At 43.9% G+C, this 19,778-nt stretch overlaps 1 protein-coding gene and 1 long non-coding RNA gene across 4 annotated transcripts; one reads left to right on the top strand and one right to left on the bottom strand.

Annotated features, from left to right (window-relative positions):
- Nucleotides 1–415: 415 nt before the first annotated feature.
- Nucleotides 416–11,665, bottom strand: SERTAD4 (SERTA domain containing 4). 3 transcript variants are annotated; one of them, XM_032466398.1, is made up of 4 exons: nucleotides 11,333–11,665; nucleotides 6,151–6,342; nucleotides 4,818–4,933; nucleotides 416–2,933 (listed from the first exon to the last, which is right to left on the bottom strand). In XM_032466398.1, the coding sequence occupies exons 2-4, from the start codon at nucleotides 6,323–6,325 to the stop codon at nucleotides 2,157–2,159; spliced, it is 1,068 nt and encodes a 355-aa protein (XP_032322289.1). In that variant the 5' UTR covers nucleotides 6,326–6,342; nucleotides 11,333–11,665; the 3' UTR covers nucleotides 416–2,156. The 3 variants fall into 3 exon arrangements, with proteins under 3 accessions (XP_032322289.1, XP_032322290.1, XP_014411382.1); XM_032466399.1 differs by lacking the exon at nucleotides 11,333–11,665 and adding an exon at nucleotides 7,691–10,351; XM_014555896.2 differs by lacking the exon at nucleotides 11,333–11,665 and adding an exon at nucleotides 6,811–7,675.
- Nucleotides 10,452–12,904, top strand: LOC116659216. The gene is made up of 2 exons (XR_004314458.1): nucleotides 10,452–10,709; nucleotides 12,583–12,904. It is a non-coding gene; the product is annotated as an uncharacterized LOC116659216 (long non-coding RNA).
- Nucleotides 12,905–19,778: the final 6,874 nt, after the last annotated feature.

Genomic DNA, 19,778 nt, shown 5'->3' with positions numbered 1-19,778 from the left:
AAGTAATCTCTAGCTGCTCTAACCATTTACATGTGGGTCATCTTCTTGACAATTTGACATCTCATTAAAGGAATCAGCTAGGATTTGGTATTTATGGCTTCGCGTTACGCTGTTTTTCTCAGAAACTTTACAAAAACGAAAATCTTCAGATCCTTTAAGATAAAACCTTATCAATCAGCAACCACATCATTTATTAACACTGTACTCTTAATCAACAGAAATGTAAACTGACAAACTAGGACCATCCTAAAACACCTGTTAGGTGGGCCTCTCAAAGTACTCTTTAAAAATTTTTTTTTAAACTCCTGTGTGGCCACAGCCCACCATAGTTTCTACACATTCTGAGTTTTTTAAAGGAGAAAGAGCAATGGAAATGAGAAACATAGCCGATAATCATTACAATAGGAAATCTCAATGAATTTTCATCATTTTAATAAATATATATCAAGAAAAACCTCACTTTATTACAACAACACAATCATATACAGGCATCTATCATCTAAGTTTTCAACATCAAATGTTTATCAAATATTGAAAATAAAGGACAAAACATTACTAGACTATTTAGCCATAACACAAGAACATGTTTTAAAAATTGGTCCTTGTGGACATTGTCCAAATGATGATCCTACTCATACACTGTATGAATGAGACCTATATTTAATATTAATAGCAATAATAAAAAAAGCTTTATCTTGGAGAAACTGGGAGGACTTACTTATTTCCTCAGTTTGGCATTTGGTTCCCATGAAGAATTGTGTAAGGAGGCCCGAGTCAGTGAGTAACCTTGGAAATGGGAATACAGTTTAGCAGGAGGAACTGGTTGGCGTGGAAGGAAGGATGGTCAGAGGGGCACTCTGAACACTCTTTCAAATGTACAAATTAAAGACATGATTGAGAAAAATGTTGACCAAATACACAGTAGCTTTTGCCGACCGAGTCCCATTTCTCCAAAATAACTTTCCCCAAACTAAAATCTTTACATTCTTTAAGATAAAACCTTATTGATCACCACATCATTTATTAACATTGTGCTTCTTAATCAACAGCAAAAGTCATATATAAAAAACCACATGCTTTTATAATCTAAACGAGTGAAATAATGCAAAACAGATTAAAGTATAACGCATGCCACTGGTTCATGAACTTCATTGGACAAGAAAACAAAACAAAACAACCCAAAACCCAAAAAACCCAAACCCCAGCAACAGACCGTTGCCACAGAAAAGCTCGAGCAGCTAGTGCTGGTTTCTAACAGCTCCATCGTTTCCTCCATCCCTTTCCAAAAATGCCAAATCCAAAAGCAACTGGGCATCAAAAATAAAGGAAGAATAGAGATGTCGAATCAAAAGTTGAACGCAATTGTTCGAAGGTCCACCCTGTGTGTATGTGTGTTTTTTTTTTTTCCTGTTTGTTAAATCCCTGCTGTACTCTGATTTATCCTTAATTTTCACATTGGCAAAAATTAAGATAAAGTAAGGCACCAAAAATCGCCCTGTATCATACCTCTCTAAAAGCCTCATCACCCATCACGGGCAAGCCGGGGACTTGCAGGGATTACCCTCTACTCGATTGTTGGTCACTGCCCCTGGATAGGTGTGTTTCATTCCGTCCTATCCTACTTTCATCTGTCACACATGACTGATGAATCCAAATACTTAACGGCACCATGAAGCCATTTCATCTAGTTCCCTGTCTTCAGTCTTTTATTCAGAAAAAAATACTGTATCATATAGAAGAAGCAAGACATCCTTTGCTGGTTATATTGATTTGCTTACCAAATAACTACCTAATTAATTGGCAAACATGTGGAAGTTTCTTCGCTAGTGACAGGCTCCTTGGGGGTAGTGGAAATATCACAAGGGCACATCAGCCCCCAGTCTAATCTACGGATCTTTTCTGTAAGAAAACTAACATATACTTTTAAGCATGAAGTCAACTGTTTTCTCGGTAACATCACCACATTTATAAGTAGCTCACTGATGCCTACTATACAGATGTTTTATGCAATCTGCTCTCCAGGCATTAAAACGACACGGCATGTTCATGGCATAATTGTATCAGTTGTACAAAACTATAAAATCCATTCAAAATAAAATTTATGGGAGCTAATTGATCATGCTGTGCATGCTTCAAAGTTTCGGTGAGAAGATGGCTCATATTTTACTTCCTTTGTTGCAGCACAGTTTGTTACTTGGTGAAGGCTCCTTTTTCCTTAAGGACTTTTTCCAAGACTCACTTACATTGTTTTTTTCATTATATTCAGTCTCAAAATAATCATAAAATTGGCCTTTGCACTCAAAATCAAGGTCATTTCCCACAGGTTCATGGCGTAGGGGGCCACCATCCCTGTTGGTGTCATTACTTGCTTTCTCATCATTTAATTTGGCCTTTTCCTGAACACCAAGTGACCTGACATTAGTGACAAAGATTTCACTGGCAGGTATCTGGCCATCACCCTTGTAAATAGGTGCACTCCCTACATCGAAATCCACCTGGTGGGAACAACTCGGTAAAGGCAGAGGGGGAGAGGAAGAGGAAGACGAGGAGGCAGAGGAGGAGGAGGAAGAGGAGGCCGTGGTGGAGGCACTTCCGACATTAGCATTGACAGAAAGGGGTAAATTTAGGTAGTGACCACCACATTCTTGGTAAAAGCAGCAGGCGTGAAACTTTTCACACTCCTCTTTGGCCATCCGAGGTCGTTTTCGGTAAGGACAGTCTTGAGCCATGAACCACTCCTGGGCCGAGGGGCCATTGAAAGAGCAGGCGGGAAAGCACCAGTTATTCTGCATGATAATTTCTCCATGGATCCTTTTCATCAAATTGTTTATAAGGACAGATCTTCGGAGGTACACTTCAGGATCATCGATAAACTTTAGCTTTTCTAAGGACATATAAAGGATGTGGGCTCGTTCCTCAAAAATTGAGATGGTCTAAAAAAATCAAAAAAGGAAGAGAGAGCTTAGGAAATGGACTATATTCAAATATCATCACAGCACATATTTTCTCTTGGCAGTTTCTGGGTCTGGGAATGTTGTGGTCTTGTTTCCCCCCGATCCATTTAGAGATGCTGTCCCTGGTGGGGCTAATGTCCCTCCTTCCCAGCAGACTCACTGTTGATGTCAAGCACCTGGGAATCCAGCCACAATGCAGACCCCAGCAGGGACAGGTCAGGGTGTTCCCTTTTTCACAGTGCAGAGAAGGGGATGTGGAAACACACAAAACTAATCTATGCTGTTAGAAGTCAGGAAGAGTGGGTTCTTTGGAAGGCAGAGGGGTAGTGACTAGAAGGGGACACAAAAAGAGGTTCTGGATTGCTGGTTATGTTGTGTCTTTATCTGGATGCTAGTTACATGGTTATTTCACACTGTGAAATTCATCAAGCTGGACTCTTTTGACACTTGAATGGGTGCATATGCAAATACACACTCATAGACACATACACTCATATGTTATATGCCAATCAATGTTTTTAAAAAGATGCAGGTCATTAAGTATCTTCAAACCCTGGCCTAGCCATCAAGGAGCATGAGATTTAGCTTTCAGTCCTGTCCCTCTGGGTTTCCCTCTTGCAGTTATCTTTGCTTGACTGGAGGACACGACTAATTAACAAGGCTCAAACCCTAAAAGAATCTGTCAGTTGAAGGGCCAAAGGAGGCTTTCTTCTGGGGCTGGGCAGGAGAAGAGACACAGGGAGGGGACCAGAGGACTTGCTCCTGAGCCATGTGCTACCATCACTGTGTGATGCCTGGTACAAATCCAAAGCGGCAATTTGGAAAACTGCTGTAACCACAGCACAGAAACTGAAAAGGAAATAAAATGCTTGGGGCATGGGGGCCAGATCTTCCAGGTCATTAAAAAAAAAAAAAAAAAAAAAGCCAAACCGGAGGAGCTGTAAACTAAACCAGCCCCAGCTGACCAAAGGCAGGAGCTACACACACAGGGAAAAGCCCCAGCACCTGCCAATGCATGCTGATGTCTTTTTATGAGCAGGGTCAAAGCAACATCTAAAGGATGGGGGTGGGGGGAGGGAGTAAGAGGAGACAGAGAGAAAGGCAAATTAAAAAAATTAAAACTCTCTTCTGCATTTCAAACAACTGTGGTCTGGGTCATCCTCTCCTTGATTGAATTAGCAGATAGTTTTTGAAAGAAGGTTATCCTAAGGAAAAGGAACTGGTATTTCAAAAGCTTAGGATAGCCAGTTTCACAGTTCTCTGCACTTTCCCGGTCCTGTTATTTCCTTCTTATATGTGCCAAAAAGGTAGCTTTGGTCTTTTCTTGGGAATGAATTATATATTTTAACAAACTAAACATATGTAATGAATGCACCATAAAATGCATGTTTCTATTTCATGCACACATTCAAGGGATGGTGAGTCCACCCCTGTGAGGTCAGGAAAAGCCCTTGGTAACCACCCAGCGTGGGCACGCACAGAAGTGGCGTTGGCCACGGACGCTCGAGCTCAGGGACCGGGAGCAGGTCAGGAAAGAACAAGTGTGTTACCGCACCACATGAAAGCACGCATCACCGTGACCCTTAATGCAACTTGGGAAAAATGAAATCATTCGTAAAAACGTGTTCCTTGGATTATATAATTTTGTTATTTCTGGGCAGAGGCGCTCTTGCTGACTCTGTCTTCAAATACTTGTGAAAAATAACACAGGACCCAAAAAAGTGACGATTAATATGGCTCTGCTGAGAAGTGGCTCATTTTCATTGCTTGGGTGGAACAATTTAATTTCTGGAAATGGATCAAGGAACTGTTACTAAGTATCTTAAACTCTTAATAAAAATAATGACTATTAAAAAAACATACTTTATGGCTACAGCTGCTGAGTGGTGGGTGAAAATCCTCTTCTTCCACATACTTCCTCTTAAAGTATGTGATCTTGGATGTTGTTATAGGATTTGAAATTCCCCTGTAATGTGCTCCTGTGGTAATAAATCAGATATGACAAATGACATGCGGTTTGCCAGAGGTTCTCCAAACAAAATACTTTCCTTTCCCTCTAGAAGATAACTTGGCTACGTATTTGTCTGTACATGTGATGATTAAACATTTGTCTTAATAGTTGCTATCACAAGGAACCCTGTGACCCAGGCCAGGCAAAGATTTCTAGACAATTACAGAGGAAAATGACATATTTCAGCATTTGCTAATTATTCACACTCTTAATTCTATGCACAGGCAAACAGCAAAATTCATAAAGGGGAATAGTGTAATAACTACAGAATAACATTAATATTTTTTCAAAGTGTTTAAATCCATGATAATATAACACCACTGTTCAAATGTATACATCTTTAACAGTAAGCACTAATAACCAAACAACTTTTAAATGTTATTGGCTTGAGGTGAGTAAACAAATGATTATCTGCACATTGGAGTTATCATATTCCTTCTTTCAAAATATGAAATCCAAAAATTTTTAAATTGAAAATTAAAACTTGAAGTAGCAAAAGTCCTTTCTGCTCTCAAAAATGTACCAGCCATGAATAAAAGTAGGGTCTAATTTTTAAAGATCAAGCTTTTAATCCTTTTCAGCAAATCAGATTTCAGTAAGTATTTGTTTTACATTTTAGGTTTTTTTTTTTCCCCAGTCACTAGGACTACACAAAAATCCAAAGGAACTCACCTTAAAGTATAAGAATAAAGAATCAGGAAGAAAATATTTCTATTTTCTGGGCTCAAAACATTTTTTTTCCCTCTAATACCAAAGCCAATTGTGTGTTTAATAAAAAGAAGAGTCACATAGCTGCCGGGCCCAAAGTGCAGATTCCTTTATGTCCCATGGGATAAAGATTTCATTGTCAAGCCCACCAGGGCTACTCTGAGAGAACCACACAGTTTCAGAGCATAGACAACTGAAACCCAGACTTAAGAGTTTCAAAACCTTGTTTGGTTCTCTTAAAAATACAGATGTGTGACTTTTACCTAAAGCAGTAGCACATGGAAACTCCAGTTTGAATGCAATTAACCATCACCCATGGTCCTCTCCCTGGAGTGTTGGGCTCTTAGGAGAGGTGCACAGGCAGCCTGGGAAGTCCCTGGAACACGAGCTCTCTCTGCTCAGAAAGGCATCCCCAGACACCACCCCTGCCCACCAGTCAGGCCGCAGAGGGCAGCAAGGGAAGGTCAAGGGGAGTACCTGGCAGCGGGGGACCAGCTCCCCGGTCTCCCTGCAGAGGAGCCTGTGCTGGCCCTGGGGGGCTCGGGCCTCCGTAGCTGTCAGCCTCCCATAGTGTCTGGTACCCGGCAATTTCTGCAGCTCCTTCCGAGACAATGGGCTCGCAGAATCTATTCATGGACAGAACCAGAGTCATCTCTGACAGCCTCAGATCTGGAAAAAAAAAAAAAAAAAGAAAACAGCCCTAATCAAGGGCCAGTCAGGGGATGGCCTTGGCATCTTCCTTCCTTTGCTTTGGGAAACTTACACTTCTCGGTCCTCCCCTTCACCCTGAAACATTTTATTATTTTTTCAAAGAAAACCTCAGCCAACTCTCTTGCTGCTATTAGCTCAGCCTCTGTGTTCAGCAATCTGAACATGGGCGGATCTTTAAAACTCCATTTCTTATTGTTCTCAGATTCCCCTCAGCCCTCTTCCAGACAGCTGCTTTGCCTCCTAAACACATTTTCCTTCTGACCTTCCCCGCAGAAAATGTACCGCTAAGAGGCAAGGCCAAAACCCTTGCTGCTTCCTTTCTATTAATAAGGCAAAATCAATTTTCTAGTCAATCCCCCGAGAGTCTCCTTTGATGAAATCCGCTAATCAATCAAAGAAAAGGATGGGCGAGGCAGAAATCTTCACCGTAATCCCTACTGATGCTCTCAGGTTCAGTCTGTTCCGCTGCCCGCTGCCCCCTCTTCCTCTCTTTCTGCAGGGCCGGCTCCTCTACAACATTCTGGGGCTCCCGCCACTTTCTTCCCCCAAAGCGGAGCAGACAGAGACACACTTGGTAGTTGTTTCCACCAGCCCTGATCGGCCTGAACTGGATCTGCCTCCAGTCAAAACACTGAGAGATGAAGACAGAAAATTGGCTCCAGTTTCAAGCCGTGAGTTGCAGTCCCACAGGAGCCAAGCACAACATCCACGGAGCAGGCAGAATATTAAACAGGAGCCAGGGCTTCAGGGCCAGAGGCAGCCGACAACTGTACACTGCAAAGCCCAGACACAAGGCAGAAACTTTCCAGGAGGCAACACACCACGGCCCTTCTGTCCAGTTCCCGCCCTTTCCTGGAGCCTGTGGGGAGACTGGGGGCCTTTCTGCTCAGAGATGCACCCTGGGCTCTTCCACACCTCAGGTGGTGGGGGCCATTTCCATGGGGGCTCAGGGTCTTCACCTGGTCCTAAGCAGGGCTCAAGGTAGGCTCAGGAGTGAGTGCCAGGAAGAAGAGGGTCTACAGCAAAAAGACCTCCTGGGGCCATAGATCAGTGGTGACAGCCAAGCTGCCTTGGTGCCTTATTAACCACCAGTTCTTTTACGAGACCCAGACCTCTGCTGTGTCACTTTGCTGTTTCAAGAACTGTCACAAAGAGTGATGTCAGGCCTGCTTTCTTGAAGATTGATTGCCTTTCAAACAGACACTAAGGGTCTAGTTCTTGCTTTTTGATCCAAATTATACAGCTTGTAATGTTTTGGGGAAAGGGCGCATCGACTATTGTCTCGTGGGAGACTGTTATTACCTACATGTTATAACAAGGGTCCACTTCCAGGTAAAAGGAGGAAAGGCACCAGGGGAAGGGGAAATAGCTTCATTAAGTGGCAACGTCCTTCTGGCTAACAGAGCAGCTCATGGCAGCAACGACTCCATCCGTCAACCAGGCTTCTCTCCGAGACCCCAAATTCTGTCCCAGCCTCACTGAAGAAGGGAGCCAGGCCTTCTGACAGACAGGGGACAAGTCTAGGTCAGTGGCTGGAATTAGGACCCAGCTGATTTGGACTGTTAAACCACATACTCCCTTTCTTTCAAAAAAATGCCCCCCAAAGAGGCAGCAGCAAGGACTTATTAGAAAACCTTATTACAAGAGAAAAAAAGGTTCGATTAATTCTCTAACAAGAAATGGTGGAACAGGCCATTTACTTTGCTCTTTGGGTCATCAATCAAGAAATTTAGACTACACTGATTTCACAAACTAAGCCATTCTTTCACCCCTCCAACTCAGCATCCAAACAAGGTGTCAAACCTCATGATAATTTATTCGCTGGGAGACTCTCATAAAATGGTCCAATTTCTTAACCTATTCTAAGAGACAACTTTATCAGGAGGTGCTACTGCCTGGAGCGTACGAATGATACGCTCTTTTTCTCAGAGCCAGTAGCCCTCTTACTGACTGCAACAGCATTTTCTTGCTTGAAATTTACACTCCCTTTTGTGCTGGATGCTGGGCATAAGATCCAAGTTTTTTGCCTACATGGAACTTTCATTACAAATAAACCAAAGCAGGTTGACAAATCCATACTCCTTAAGACACTGAAGCATTTGCAGGCCCCAAGCAGCAATTACCTTTATTTAACAGGACATTATATGGGCCTTGCACTGTTTTATGTTAAGAGTTTGTTTATATTTTAATGACGTATCGTTGTAGTTTTTGGGTTGTTAAGGATTTCAGTGTTTTCATTTGTTAGTATTGTTTCCGGCACATGAAATTCTACTATTATTTATGCATTTGAACTTGAAGCATGGCATCATAGTTTTTATCTTGGCTATTTCTTTCCTTTATGATATGTAGTTTCAGTAAGTTTTTCTTTTTTTCAACTGGGAACCTTTACACACAAAATCCAAAACTGGAGAGGTTGAGTTTTGTAAGGCTGAGTTCCACAAGTGATTCATGTAAGTCTGAATAAAATATAAATGAGTTGGGATTATTTGGGACCGGGGAGGAGATTTTGCAATTTGAGTCTTCCTAGTCTATTTAGAACATATACTGGGACGTTAACAAATTAAGAAGGGAAGTTTAATGTTCATGAAGAACTGAGTATGCGGCGCTAAGCACCAATGTTTCACATGATTCTTTATTTGTATTATGCATACACATACAAATTGTCATTTTTTTCTCAGTAGGATGAGATTTATATTGTAATTCTGCTACTGAGTTCAGAAGTTGAAGTCCACAAATTTATGTGCTGTTAGTACTAAATAGAGTCACAAAGGTATATATGTATGGCAAATTTTTTTTTTTCACGTCAGAGGTGAGTGGATTCAAAAGAAGGGTGTTAAAATATGTTCTGTCTACACAAGGGTTTAAAATCTAAAAAATAAAAAGGCCCTATCCTTTTATCCTCAGGCTCCTGCAGGACTGTTTTGTAAGCCAAGGGAATGTAGTAGAATGACACCTCAAGCATTCCTGGGAGGCCAAGGGCTAAAATGTCAACCTTTCCAGCCAATGTTCACAGTAAAGTCACTAGGCATTTCTATACAATTTGGTTTTTCCAGATGATTTGGGCTGCTTCTTTCCTTTTGAGCCATTATGATGCTAATAGGAGTGGCTGGCACACAGAACAGGGTAGCTGCAGATTCAGTGGTACTTCCTATCTAACAGGGGGTCCTGGTCATTCTCTGCTCACCCCTCCCCTCATCTACCATTGGAAAACATTTTATTAAGAGCATTATAGCAATTAGAGGTCTGATTCTAATACTGAAAAGCAGGGAAGTAAAGGGCTGATATTTTCAATACACCTTTGATGCTACCGGTCTTGGATGTCCTGCCCAGGTGGAATCAAGCCCTTGACCTGCCACTGTCCCTAATAAGGTCTCAACAGCTCATGGTGGTGGTGGAAGCAGCTGGGTGGGAGGAATAAAATCCTTCAACCTTTCTAAATAGACAGATGCTGCTTTTCTACCAGTCCCTGCAGTACACCTGTCTGCCCTGGGAAATAACATTTCTCGGCGGCAGCTCCAAAAGGCCAAGAGCTTTAGGTCGGGTATTGGGGCTGGGAATGCAGATGCTGAACCGGAGAGGGGGTGGGGGAGGTGTTCGGGCGTCCGAAACAGAGCGCCAGGTGTCCTCATCCCAGGCCCAAGACTGGGGTCCCAGGTTTGGAGACCAACCCTTGCAGGCGGGCAGCAGCCACCGTGTCCGGGTTCCCACCCAGACCCCACCCCGGGGGGTCGGTGCTGAGTCCCTCTAGGGGGAAACGGGCAGAGCCCTGCCGGCCCGCAGCCGCAGGAGAAAGTAAACAACACCCCAAGTGTCTGGGAACAAAGGCAAGTTGTCTTTCCACGGTGCCGGAGCCGTGCGCCTCTCCTGAAGAATAAGAGCTATGATTATTCTTTCTTTTCTTTTTCTTTTTTTTTTTTAACCAAGTTTCCTTCTAAGGGAAATAAACACCAAAGGTAGGATTCCAAGGAAATGACTCACGGCGGTTGGCAGGGCTCTGGCGAGGCTGGCCCCGGCCCGCGCTCCAGCCCGCAGCAGATGCCTGCCCTGCCCACCCTCCCTCGCCAGCCAGACCCACTCAGAGCCCGCGGCTGCGGGAGCGTCCTGCGCATCCCTTGGACCCGGGCGATGAGGACTCGGCCGGTGCCTCCCGCAGGCGCCCGCCTTGTCCGCGCCCCCCTCGGCCGCGGAGCCGCCTTTCCCCACGCCTCTGCGGCCCCGGCCGGGCACTCCGGAAAGTTGCTAGGGCCGAGGAGGCGGGAGGGGAGGAAGGGAGGAGAGAGGCGGAGGCGTGGACCAGGCGGGCAGCAGCCGAGCCCGCCGGGGAGGTGAGCTGAGGACAGAGGAGCCGCCGCCGCCCGCAGCGCGGCTCGGCAGGCTGGGAGGAGGGTGCGGGGGCGGAGGTGGCGGGGGGACAGAAGGTGTCAGCTCCTGCAGCTATTCCTTTTTCTGACAAACGCGCGCTCCTGACATCCACCATCCCTCCCTCCCCACCTGCCAAGCGCCACGACGTCCAGACCTGGGGTCATCCCTCCTACTGACCCTCGTCCTCTAGGATGAGGGTATAAGCGGCCACTGACGACCCCGAGGTCTCAACCGAGCTGCGGTCACCACCCGCCCCTAGACTCGGCTCGGTGCGCGCGGGCGGCAGCCGGAGCAGCCCTAGAGGCGGCAGTGGTGGCAGTTCCCGCCCGGAGAAAGGCTCCGCGGAGCACGCCAGCCCCAGGAAGAGCCCGCGCCGCCTCCGAGCCCAGCTGACCCCCGGCCCCCACGCCGCCCCCGGTCCCGCTCCGGTCGGTACGCGTGCACCTGGTGACCCCAACGCCGCCCCGGGGCCCGGGGGGCGCGCAGGAGCCAGTCCGCTCCAGCAGACGCCGAAGGGGACCGGCCGTCGCCCTCCACTCGGCCCGGCCTCTCCGCCCCCGCCGCCCGCGCCCAACCCGGCTCTTACCGCGGGGTCAGCCGGGAGGCGGCGGCCGCGGCGCTCGAGCTGCTGCTGGCTCGCTCCAGGCTCGGCGCCAGCCCGGCCGCCGGTGCACACTCGCGCGGGTCCCGGCCCGGCGGCCCGGTCGGCAGTGGCCGCTGGTGCGCGGCGGGCGAGGGTCCCGGCAGGTCCCGCCGCCGCGACTGGGGCGCTGCGCCGCCGTCGCTGCAGACGGTTATGGTAATGAGCGGCTCTGTCTAGCGAGGAGCGTGTGAAACCCGTCAATCCTGTTTGCCATTTCCCCGTGGATTTCCGAGGAGAGGTTCTGCAGGATGCCCCCAGGGTGAGAGAGGGAACATGACAAGCGCGCCCGCTCTCCCTCCCTCCCTCCGCTCCCGCCGCCGCCGCCGCCGCTCCTCAGGCAGCACACGGGGCGCCTTCCCCTCACCCCCACCCCAGCCCGCCCCCTGCCTCCTTCCCTCCTTCCCGCCCTCCCCTCCTCCCCTCCCCTCCCGGTGCCCGGGGACACGCGGGCCGAGCTCCAGCCCGCAGCCCAGACCCCACGCGCTCCCAGGCTCCCGCCCTAGCCCCGGGGGCTCGGCTTCAGCCGAATAACGTATTCACTCTGCAGCCTTCTGAGATGCCTTCTCTCTCTTTTTTTTTTTAAATTGGGTTTACTTCTGTTGTTGTTGTAGTATGTGCGTGTGATTAAAAACAAAAAAAAAATCTGTGCCTTTTCCACCCTTTGCAAAAGACTTTCTTCTCCTTTGCCACAGCAAACGGAGATGAGAAACAGATGTCTTTGCAGGACCAAGCAGTTATTCTCCCCTCGCCGCCCGCCCCCGCCCGTTCCCCTCCGGAGCTGTATTCGTATAAAAAAGCAATCTTGGTCCGACTGCAACTTGAATTGGCAACTCTTTCTGGGTGGGGAGCCTCCAGGGAAAACCTCCAGGAAATAAAAAAGTAATAAAGGAGGCTGTCCTTGGTCAAGAGAATGTAACTTAAGCCCCGGAATCACATTATTTTGCAAATAGTAATTTTCCTCTATATTGGGCTCAAGTGGAGTTTGTTTTTTGAAACATTAATTCATAACTTCTGTCTAGGGACCCCCTCCATAGTCGAGATGGGTCATTTCAGGTGTAATGAACGCAGAGGCTGGGAAGGCATAGACCTAATAAAATGGGGGAAGGCACCTGCACAAAAGTGTTACAAAGACTATAATGTTTGTTTACTGCTACTATGCCAGATGTGCTAAATATAACACTTCTTTAAAACAGTGATCCTCCGACTGTGAAAAACCAAACCTCTGGCTGCCTGGCTCCCTAGGAATCAAGAAGAGGCACAGACTGAAAATCAAGGAGGGAAGGAACAAGATCAAGGATGAGGATTAGCATCTGCAAATTGAACCCTATCTAATTTGCATGTTTATTTCTTAGAATTGTAATTAAATTTGTGTAATAAATGTTTTCCATTTCATTGGTACGTTTAAAATTTGGGTGACTGACGTGCAGTTAAGTGAATTTCTTTTTTTTTTTTTTTAAAGCAAATGCAGTTTATTCACTAAAGCAGCAAACAAATATTAAACATAATTAGAACTAATCTGCTTTGAAGGTATTTTTGTTGAACTTTGTACATTAAAGACTCTCAGAGGTTTTAAGGGTATTAGGAAGCTGAGAGGAGGCAATTATGCTGAAAACAGACTAACTCAACAGACTTCCAGGAGCACTATTTCATTTTTTCCAAAAGACATTTCAGGGTTGCATGCCTAAAATTGGGAATTGGGCATCCATCTTGGCTTTATTTGGAACCAGATTAAATTGCATTGGCTCATGCATGATACAGGCCATTATGATGATAATTTAAGAATTGTAAAGATGCCATTTCGTGCAATCAGTGGGGGTTGCATGGCCAGGTTATGGGTAGAATACAGTTTTTATTTGGGTAGGGGCCAAGGGTAAGGAAAGGCACAAGGGCATTTAAAAGCAGTGCAAGTACTTGAAAATCTAAATCAGTGTCTAAAACTGGTTAGTGTCTAACTCAAATAAAGAGCTAAATGTGAGGGCTTGGAGGCATGGCTTATTATTGTTTTTATCTCCCTATATTAAAGTTTTATAGCATTTAAAGGACTATGGGGAAATCCCCACATACCCTTGGCTGTGTCAAAATACATAAAGCCAAAAGGAGCAAATTAAGCATAAAATTGAGAAATAACATGAGACTAAGTATCAGCATGGGTTGCATTGGCATCTTTGGAGCCTTGGTGCTGAGAAATGAGCCTTCTGGGAAACTGGCATTGCCCTTGGGTGGGGAGGACTCTTGGCTTTAGTGCTACAACAAAATGACATCATAACCCAAGTATGAAATCATTCTACTTCACAGCACCCTTGTGGTTCTGAGTATGAACTTGACCCCATCCTGTTCAGATATGTTAGGTTAGCAAGTTTTACCAAAAGCCTTCCCTGCCCTCCTTTTAATCTCGAGTTTAACGTTTGCTGAGATTCAGTGCTTAACTCTTGACAACATGAACTAATGTCTACAAGTAGAGAAGGCAGTCAAATGTCCGTGGAATGAGAAACATCATTTAAAAATTTGAAGTGAGTAAGTGGTGGCTATGGCACAGGAAAAGAACTAACTATAAATCAATAATGAAATATTTGGAATGAGTGAATATAATTTATGAGTCGCAACATTCAACCTGAGAGGTATGATGTCATCATTTTTGGATGTGTGTATGTGTGTGTGTGAATTTCCAAGACAGAAGTTTGATTATAAAACTTAAAATATCTCGAGCTGCAAATTCACTGAAGACAGTGATTGTTTTTCTTTAGTGAACACAGAGAATGCCAGACTTAAAACTGCTGAAACCCATTTCACAAAAACTTGTTATTTGAAAGGGGAATTTCCCAAGTAAAAATCTGACGTGTCTAGATTACTGTGGACACAGTGCCCATTTTATAACCATTGGGTTATAAAAAGTTTGAATTACTGACATTTTTTAAAAGAGCAATCTTTTTTTTTTAACAAAAGAGGTATCTAATATTAAATCTCTCCAATTCCTCTTCTCCCATTCTCAATCCTTTCTTATCCCATCACTCCACTGAAACTGTTATTGTCAATGACTCCAGTGACCTTTTGCATTGCTAAATCCAAAGGGCTTTTCTTGGGTTTCATCTTTCTTGACCTGTAAGCAGTACTTGACCAAGTTGATCACTCTCACTTCCTTGAAATCTTTTATCTTGCTTCCAGGACAACACACACACCTGGTTTGCCTCCCACCTTACTGGTTCTTCCTTCTCAGTTTCCTTTACTGACTCTCTACGACCTCTGAAAGTTACAGTGCCTCAAGTCCAGCCATTGAACCTTATCTCTTCCTTTTAACCACTGTCTTATGGAAATCACTCAGTCTCATGACTTCGGATACCGTCTATATTCTGATGACTCCAAAATTCACATCTCCAGTCAAGATCTTTCTCTTGATCTCCAGACTCCACTTAGATGCTTAATAGACATCACAAGATTTACAGATCCAAACTGAACCCCCGATTGTCTCTGCTCCCCTAACTATACTGCCCTTAATAATCACTATTCCAGTTAATAAATCACACTATAGCTTTGAGTCATCCTTGACTTTTTTTTCTTTTACATCCTATATCTAATACATCCTCAAATCCTTAAGTCTCTACCTTTAACATTTTTCTAGACTCTGATCACTTCTCATTATCTCTACTGCCACCACCCTGGTCCAAGGCACCATCGCCACTCTTGCCTGGGATACTGCAATAGCTCCTAACTGGTCTCCCTGCTCGAGTCTTTTGTCTTTTCTACATTCAATCGCAACTCAACAGCTAATTATGTCAGTTTTTGCTAAGACTCTTCCTAAGGCTCTCCATTTCACTCAATATAAAAGCCAAATCCTTACAGTGGCTTACACAGGCTGGAAGTCACCCTTTACTTCTCTGACCTCACTCTGTTTCCAGCTACTTTGGCTCCAGTGTGTCAGGCCTGTGCTTGCCTCCAATTCTTTCCATTCCTCCAGTATGTCGGGCCTGTGCTCACCTCAGGACATTTGCACTGCCTTTCCCCTCTGTCTGGAATGTGCTTTCCCCAGATAGATGCACAGATCAGTGCTCCACCTCTTCCAAGTCTTTGCTCAAATATCATCTTCTTATCAAAGCCTGGCCACTCTGCTTAAAATTCTAACACTTCATCTCTATATCTTATTTTGTTTTTATCCAGAGAATTAATGACCTTCTAATAAGCTCTATGAAATATATTTTTATTTTATATTTAAATATGCTTTTATTAAAATGTATTTATTCTGTTTATCACATTTCTTCTCACTAAGAAGTAAGATCCATGAGGACAGGAATTTCTGTCTTTTTTATTCACCCCGTATCTCCAGGACCTAGTACAGTGCCTGGCACACTGAAAGCACTCAATGAATACGTGTTGACTGATCAAGGAATTGACTGACAGTTTCACAAAGGTACAAAATCCAAACAAGGCTACAATGGAGCTACTTTGTGTAGAATGGTGACACAGGCAGTTTGCTTATCGCCAACTCATTTATCTGTTCTAGAATTCTCTGCCCCAGTACTCTTATCTGCCCTGCAGCATTCCAGGACCTGAACACTCCCAAGATCCCCAAGCGTCCAAATCATTTCATGCTGCCCTACCTGCCTGAGATTCCCCAATACCATGTTTTCATCCAAGTGGGTGCTGGTGCTTTGGGCCAGCCCTCCTTTCCACCAGTGATGCTTTCCATTCATTGCCAAGGTGCTTGTCTTAAGCTGTTGTCTTCAGATTACAAAGGGTGTAAAGTTGCTCTCCAGGACTTCTTGCCAAAGCCATCCTTTCAGAAGCCAGGAACTCCCCTACTGTCTTTCTCATCCTCCTTCAAAACTGCTCAGAAACACTTCAATAATGATGTGCATTTACGAGCACTGAGCTGGGCACCACTGCAGGTGGGTCGAGATGAGTAAGATGCTGTTCCTAGACTTATGGAGTTGTCAAAATAGTGACTGGCATAAGACAACCATAGACATAATGGTACTATTTAGTAATTCAGGGCACAGTAGATGCTATGGGAGTTCAATGGTAGGATCGATCACACCCAGTTGTGAGGAGTGCCAGAAAGGCTTATTTAAGAAAGCAAAATCTGAAGTTGACCTTGAAGGATAGTTTCTCAATGGGTGGAAATGAAAAATGGAGGAAAGTATTTCAAGTGGAAGGAACCATTTGAGGCACACAGGTTGGAAAGCAAGGGGCATCTTTAGACAACAGGGAGTATTTCAGTTTTACTAGAGGGGTAAAAAAAAGCCTGTGAAAATAGAAGGTAGATGAGGCCATATGACAATAAACATTGAAAAACAAGATGAGTTTGATTTTGATTTAGTAAGCAATGCTGATTTGAATTGGAGGGTGACACGATCAAAGCCCAGCTTTAGGAAGAGTAATGGGCAGTGCAGAGCCATGTTTCAGCAGCCCGGGGAGGGGAAATGCGGGTGTGTTAGAGTGGTGGCTCCTGCACAGAAGCAAGGAGACAGATACAAGGTATTGCAGTGTTGGAATCTTAAGGACAGAATCATTGATTGTTGCGGGGAAGGGAAACGTGAAAGGTGACTCTGAGGTTTCTACTTGAGTTACCAGGTGGTTAAGTGAAGCCACAACAAATGAGAAGAGGCAAGTTTGCAGGGAATAGAATGTGTTGGCCTTGCTTCTGTTGAGTATGAGATGTTCACAGGACAGATGGAGACGGCCAAGAGACAGATATCTGACTATTCTGGTCTAGCTGAGGATAGAATTTAAGAACATATTGTAATCCTGTAATAGCCTTTAATGAAAAAGAATATGAAAACGAATATATGTATGTGTCTGCATGACTGGGACCTGGTGCTGCACATCGGAAATTGACATATTGTAACTGATGGTACTTCAATTAAAAAAAGAACATATTGTAAACATGTAGGATTGATTTCAATAACTACTGAGGCTGGAGTCTTAGGACTTAGTGAAGTAACTGGAGACATTACAGAGAATTTAAGAGCGAAGAGATTGGGTAGCGCTTTCAAGAATCTGATAAAGGCATTTCGTCAGAGGCTGAAAATAATGTTTCGGCTTAATGTGTGATCTCTTTCAGGGGTATGTGTATTTACTGGTGTACTAAGGCCCTTTTGGCTTTAAATTTAAAAGGTGGATTTGGGGTAGCAGGCACTCTTTCCTCACTATCCTGACATCACAATTCAGAAGTGGTTATATCCTGTGGTTATATCTTCATGTGACTGAACCCACTGATGTGCCATTACAGGTGGAAAGGGATTTGATATTTCATCAGAGACTCTTGAGAAAATCCCTGAAAAGATGTAAATTGCTGATAATGAGCTTAGAGTGTTATCTCTCTCAGGGATATTTGTATTTTAATAGGAGTCTCCTAAACACCACAAAAACTTTAATCAAAGTAATTAATAATTAATGACACGATTTTAGATGGAATACAAGTCAATAATTATTATTTCTGAATGGAAATCACACAACGTATATGGTCCCTTGTTCAGGGTACCCTCTGGGGACACCTATATTAGTGAATAAGTAGGAATGGCTTACAGTAAACATACCAATTATTTGTAAAGAGATATTCTTTTAACATATTTGGTAAATTTTTTTGCAATTACAACATGTCTAGTGAAATACTTTTAATGCTGTTAATCTTGTATTAGCTACAGGAGTGTGGTAATCAGGAGTACATTCACCCCAAGTCTTCAGGGAGAAGATGGGTTATATGTGAAGCAGGGAAGTTGGGTGGGACCTGGATAACCAGAGAGGAGGAGGGGGAACCCTCCATGACGGTTAAGGGCAAGAGCTCACACAGAGCGGTCAAGGGGTGAGGGATGGGATGGATCGCAGCTGACTCTAAGCTTTAAATCTTCTCATTTGGAAAGATGGCAATGCTATTGTCAGAAGGAAGAATGATTTGAGCAAAAAATGCTCAAAGTGTGTGTGTGTGTGTATTGGGTGGCTTTAAACTTTTTACAGTATGAACTGAGATAATAAATAAATACATGAGAAATGATGATATGGGATACTTTCTGGAAAGATCACCTTTTGCTGTTTTATTTTCCTTTTTTTCTTCCTAGGAGATTTCCCCACCCGTTTTCTGTAACTTCCTTTGGGAGCAAGGGCCTGTACAGTTTTTTCTTTAACCAAAAACCTAAACACATAGGTCTCCCTGGACCAGAGCACTAGTTCAGAAGTATGAATGACTGAACAGAGAGGTGCGATGTGTCATCCAGACCAGATTTTGGCGGGGCCAGGGAGAGGCTACGCAGGGGTGTGTGGGAGGATGCTGGGCTAGCCAGCACAGGGTACCCCTGCTAATCTTCAGCCTAAATATAAATCTCACCATATAAACAAGGGTAGGATCCACAATTCATAATTTTGTCATCCTTTTAAAAAAAGACATAAGCCAAAGGGAATGAGACTCCAAAGAGGGGCAGTCTGGCGAGAAACTTTAGCTACTTGTAATTTGATTTTTCTTTTTAATTTTGGGGGGTAATTAGGTATTTATTTATTTATTTATTTATTTATTTATTTATTTATTTATTTATTTATTTATTTTAATGGAGGTACTGGGGGTTGAACTCAGGACCTCAGGCAAGCACATGCTCTACCCCTGAGCTATACCCTCCCCCCTTGTAATTTGATTTCAAAATCTCTTTCCTTCCTTATTTGCCTTATCTATACATCGGTATAAAACAGAAAAGCTAAACATTTTATGAGGCCTAAGATTAGAAAAACAGGGTATATTTATGATATTGACTATGTCATCCTGCCAGGAAGCATTTATTAAGTGACTAATTGTTGCACTGGCTCACAGAGAATTAATCCAAAGTGATTCTTTCAGGAGCGGGAGGGTCTCTAGCTATCGGCAATATTTCCCTGGTTTTGCCCTCTGCCGTATGTATGTGTAACTTCTAGAGGTCTTTTCATCTCAGTGCATATTCTATTTTTGGTTTTTGTAGTTTTTAAAAGATTCAAGCCTCAAAGAAGAGTTTTGGGAGCTGACAAAGGCAAGGATATAATCAGACGAAGTAAAAATTTAAGCGATATAAAAATTACACAGATTTAAGTGTGATCCTGCTTACTTCTATTAAATATGACCCAATTCATTTGAAGTAGGATGCGCTCTCTTTACTGAACTGGTCCATACTGGGTTGACGTGGAATGTGTGTGCTTTTCATAAGCATGGTTGGTTTTCACAGGTCAAACATTTTATCACAGAGACAAGGAGAAGGAGATCAGTATTATGAAGGCATAAAGCTCTAATTAGGATAAACATGTAAGGGAAATACAGCATGAGGTCATCATTCTTCCCATCTGTAGGCATTAGATCAATCTTGATTTAGAGCTGTTTCGTATAATGTCCATGCACGCAATGCCAGCACAGTAAACCGACTGTATCGATAACTACTTTCAG

Source organism: Camelus ferus, chromosome 23, assembly GCF_009834535.1.
Source record: "Camelus ferus isolate YT-003-E chromosome 23, BCGSAC_Cfer_1.0, whole genome shotgun sequence".
NCBI classification, from domain to species: domain Eukaryota; kingdom Metazoa; phylum Chordata; class Mammalia; order Artiodactyla; family Camelidae; genus Camelus; species Camelus ferus.
This window is presented reverse-complemented; position numbering and strand designations above follow the sequence as displayed.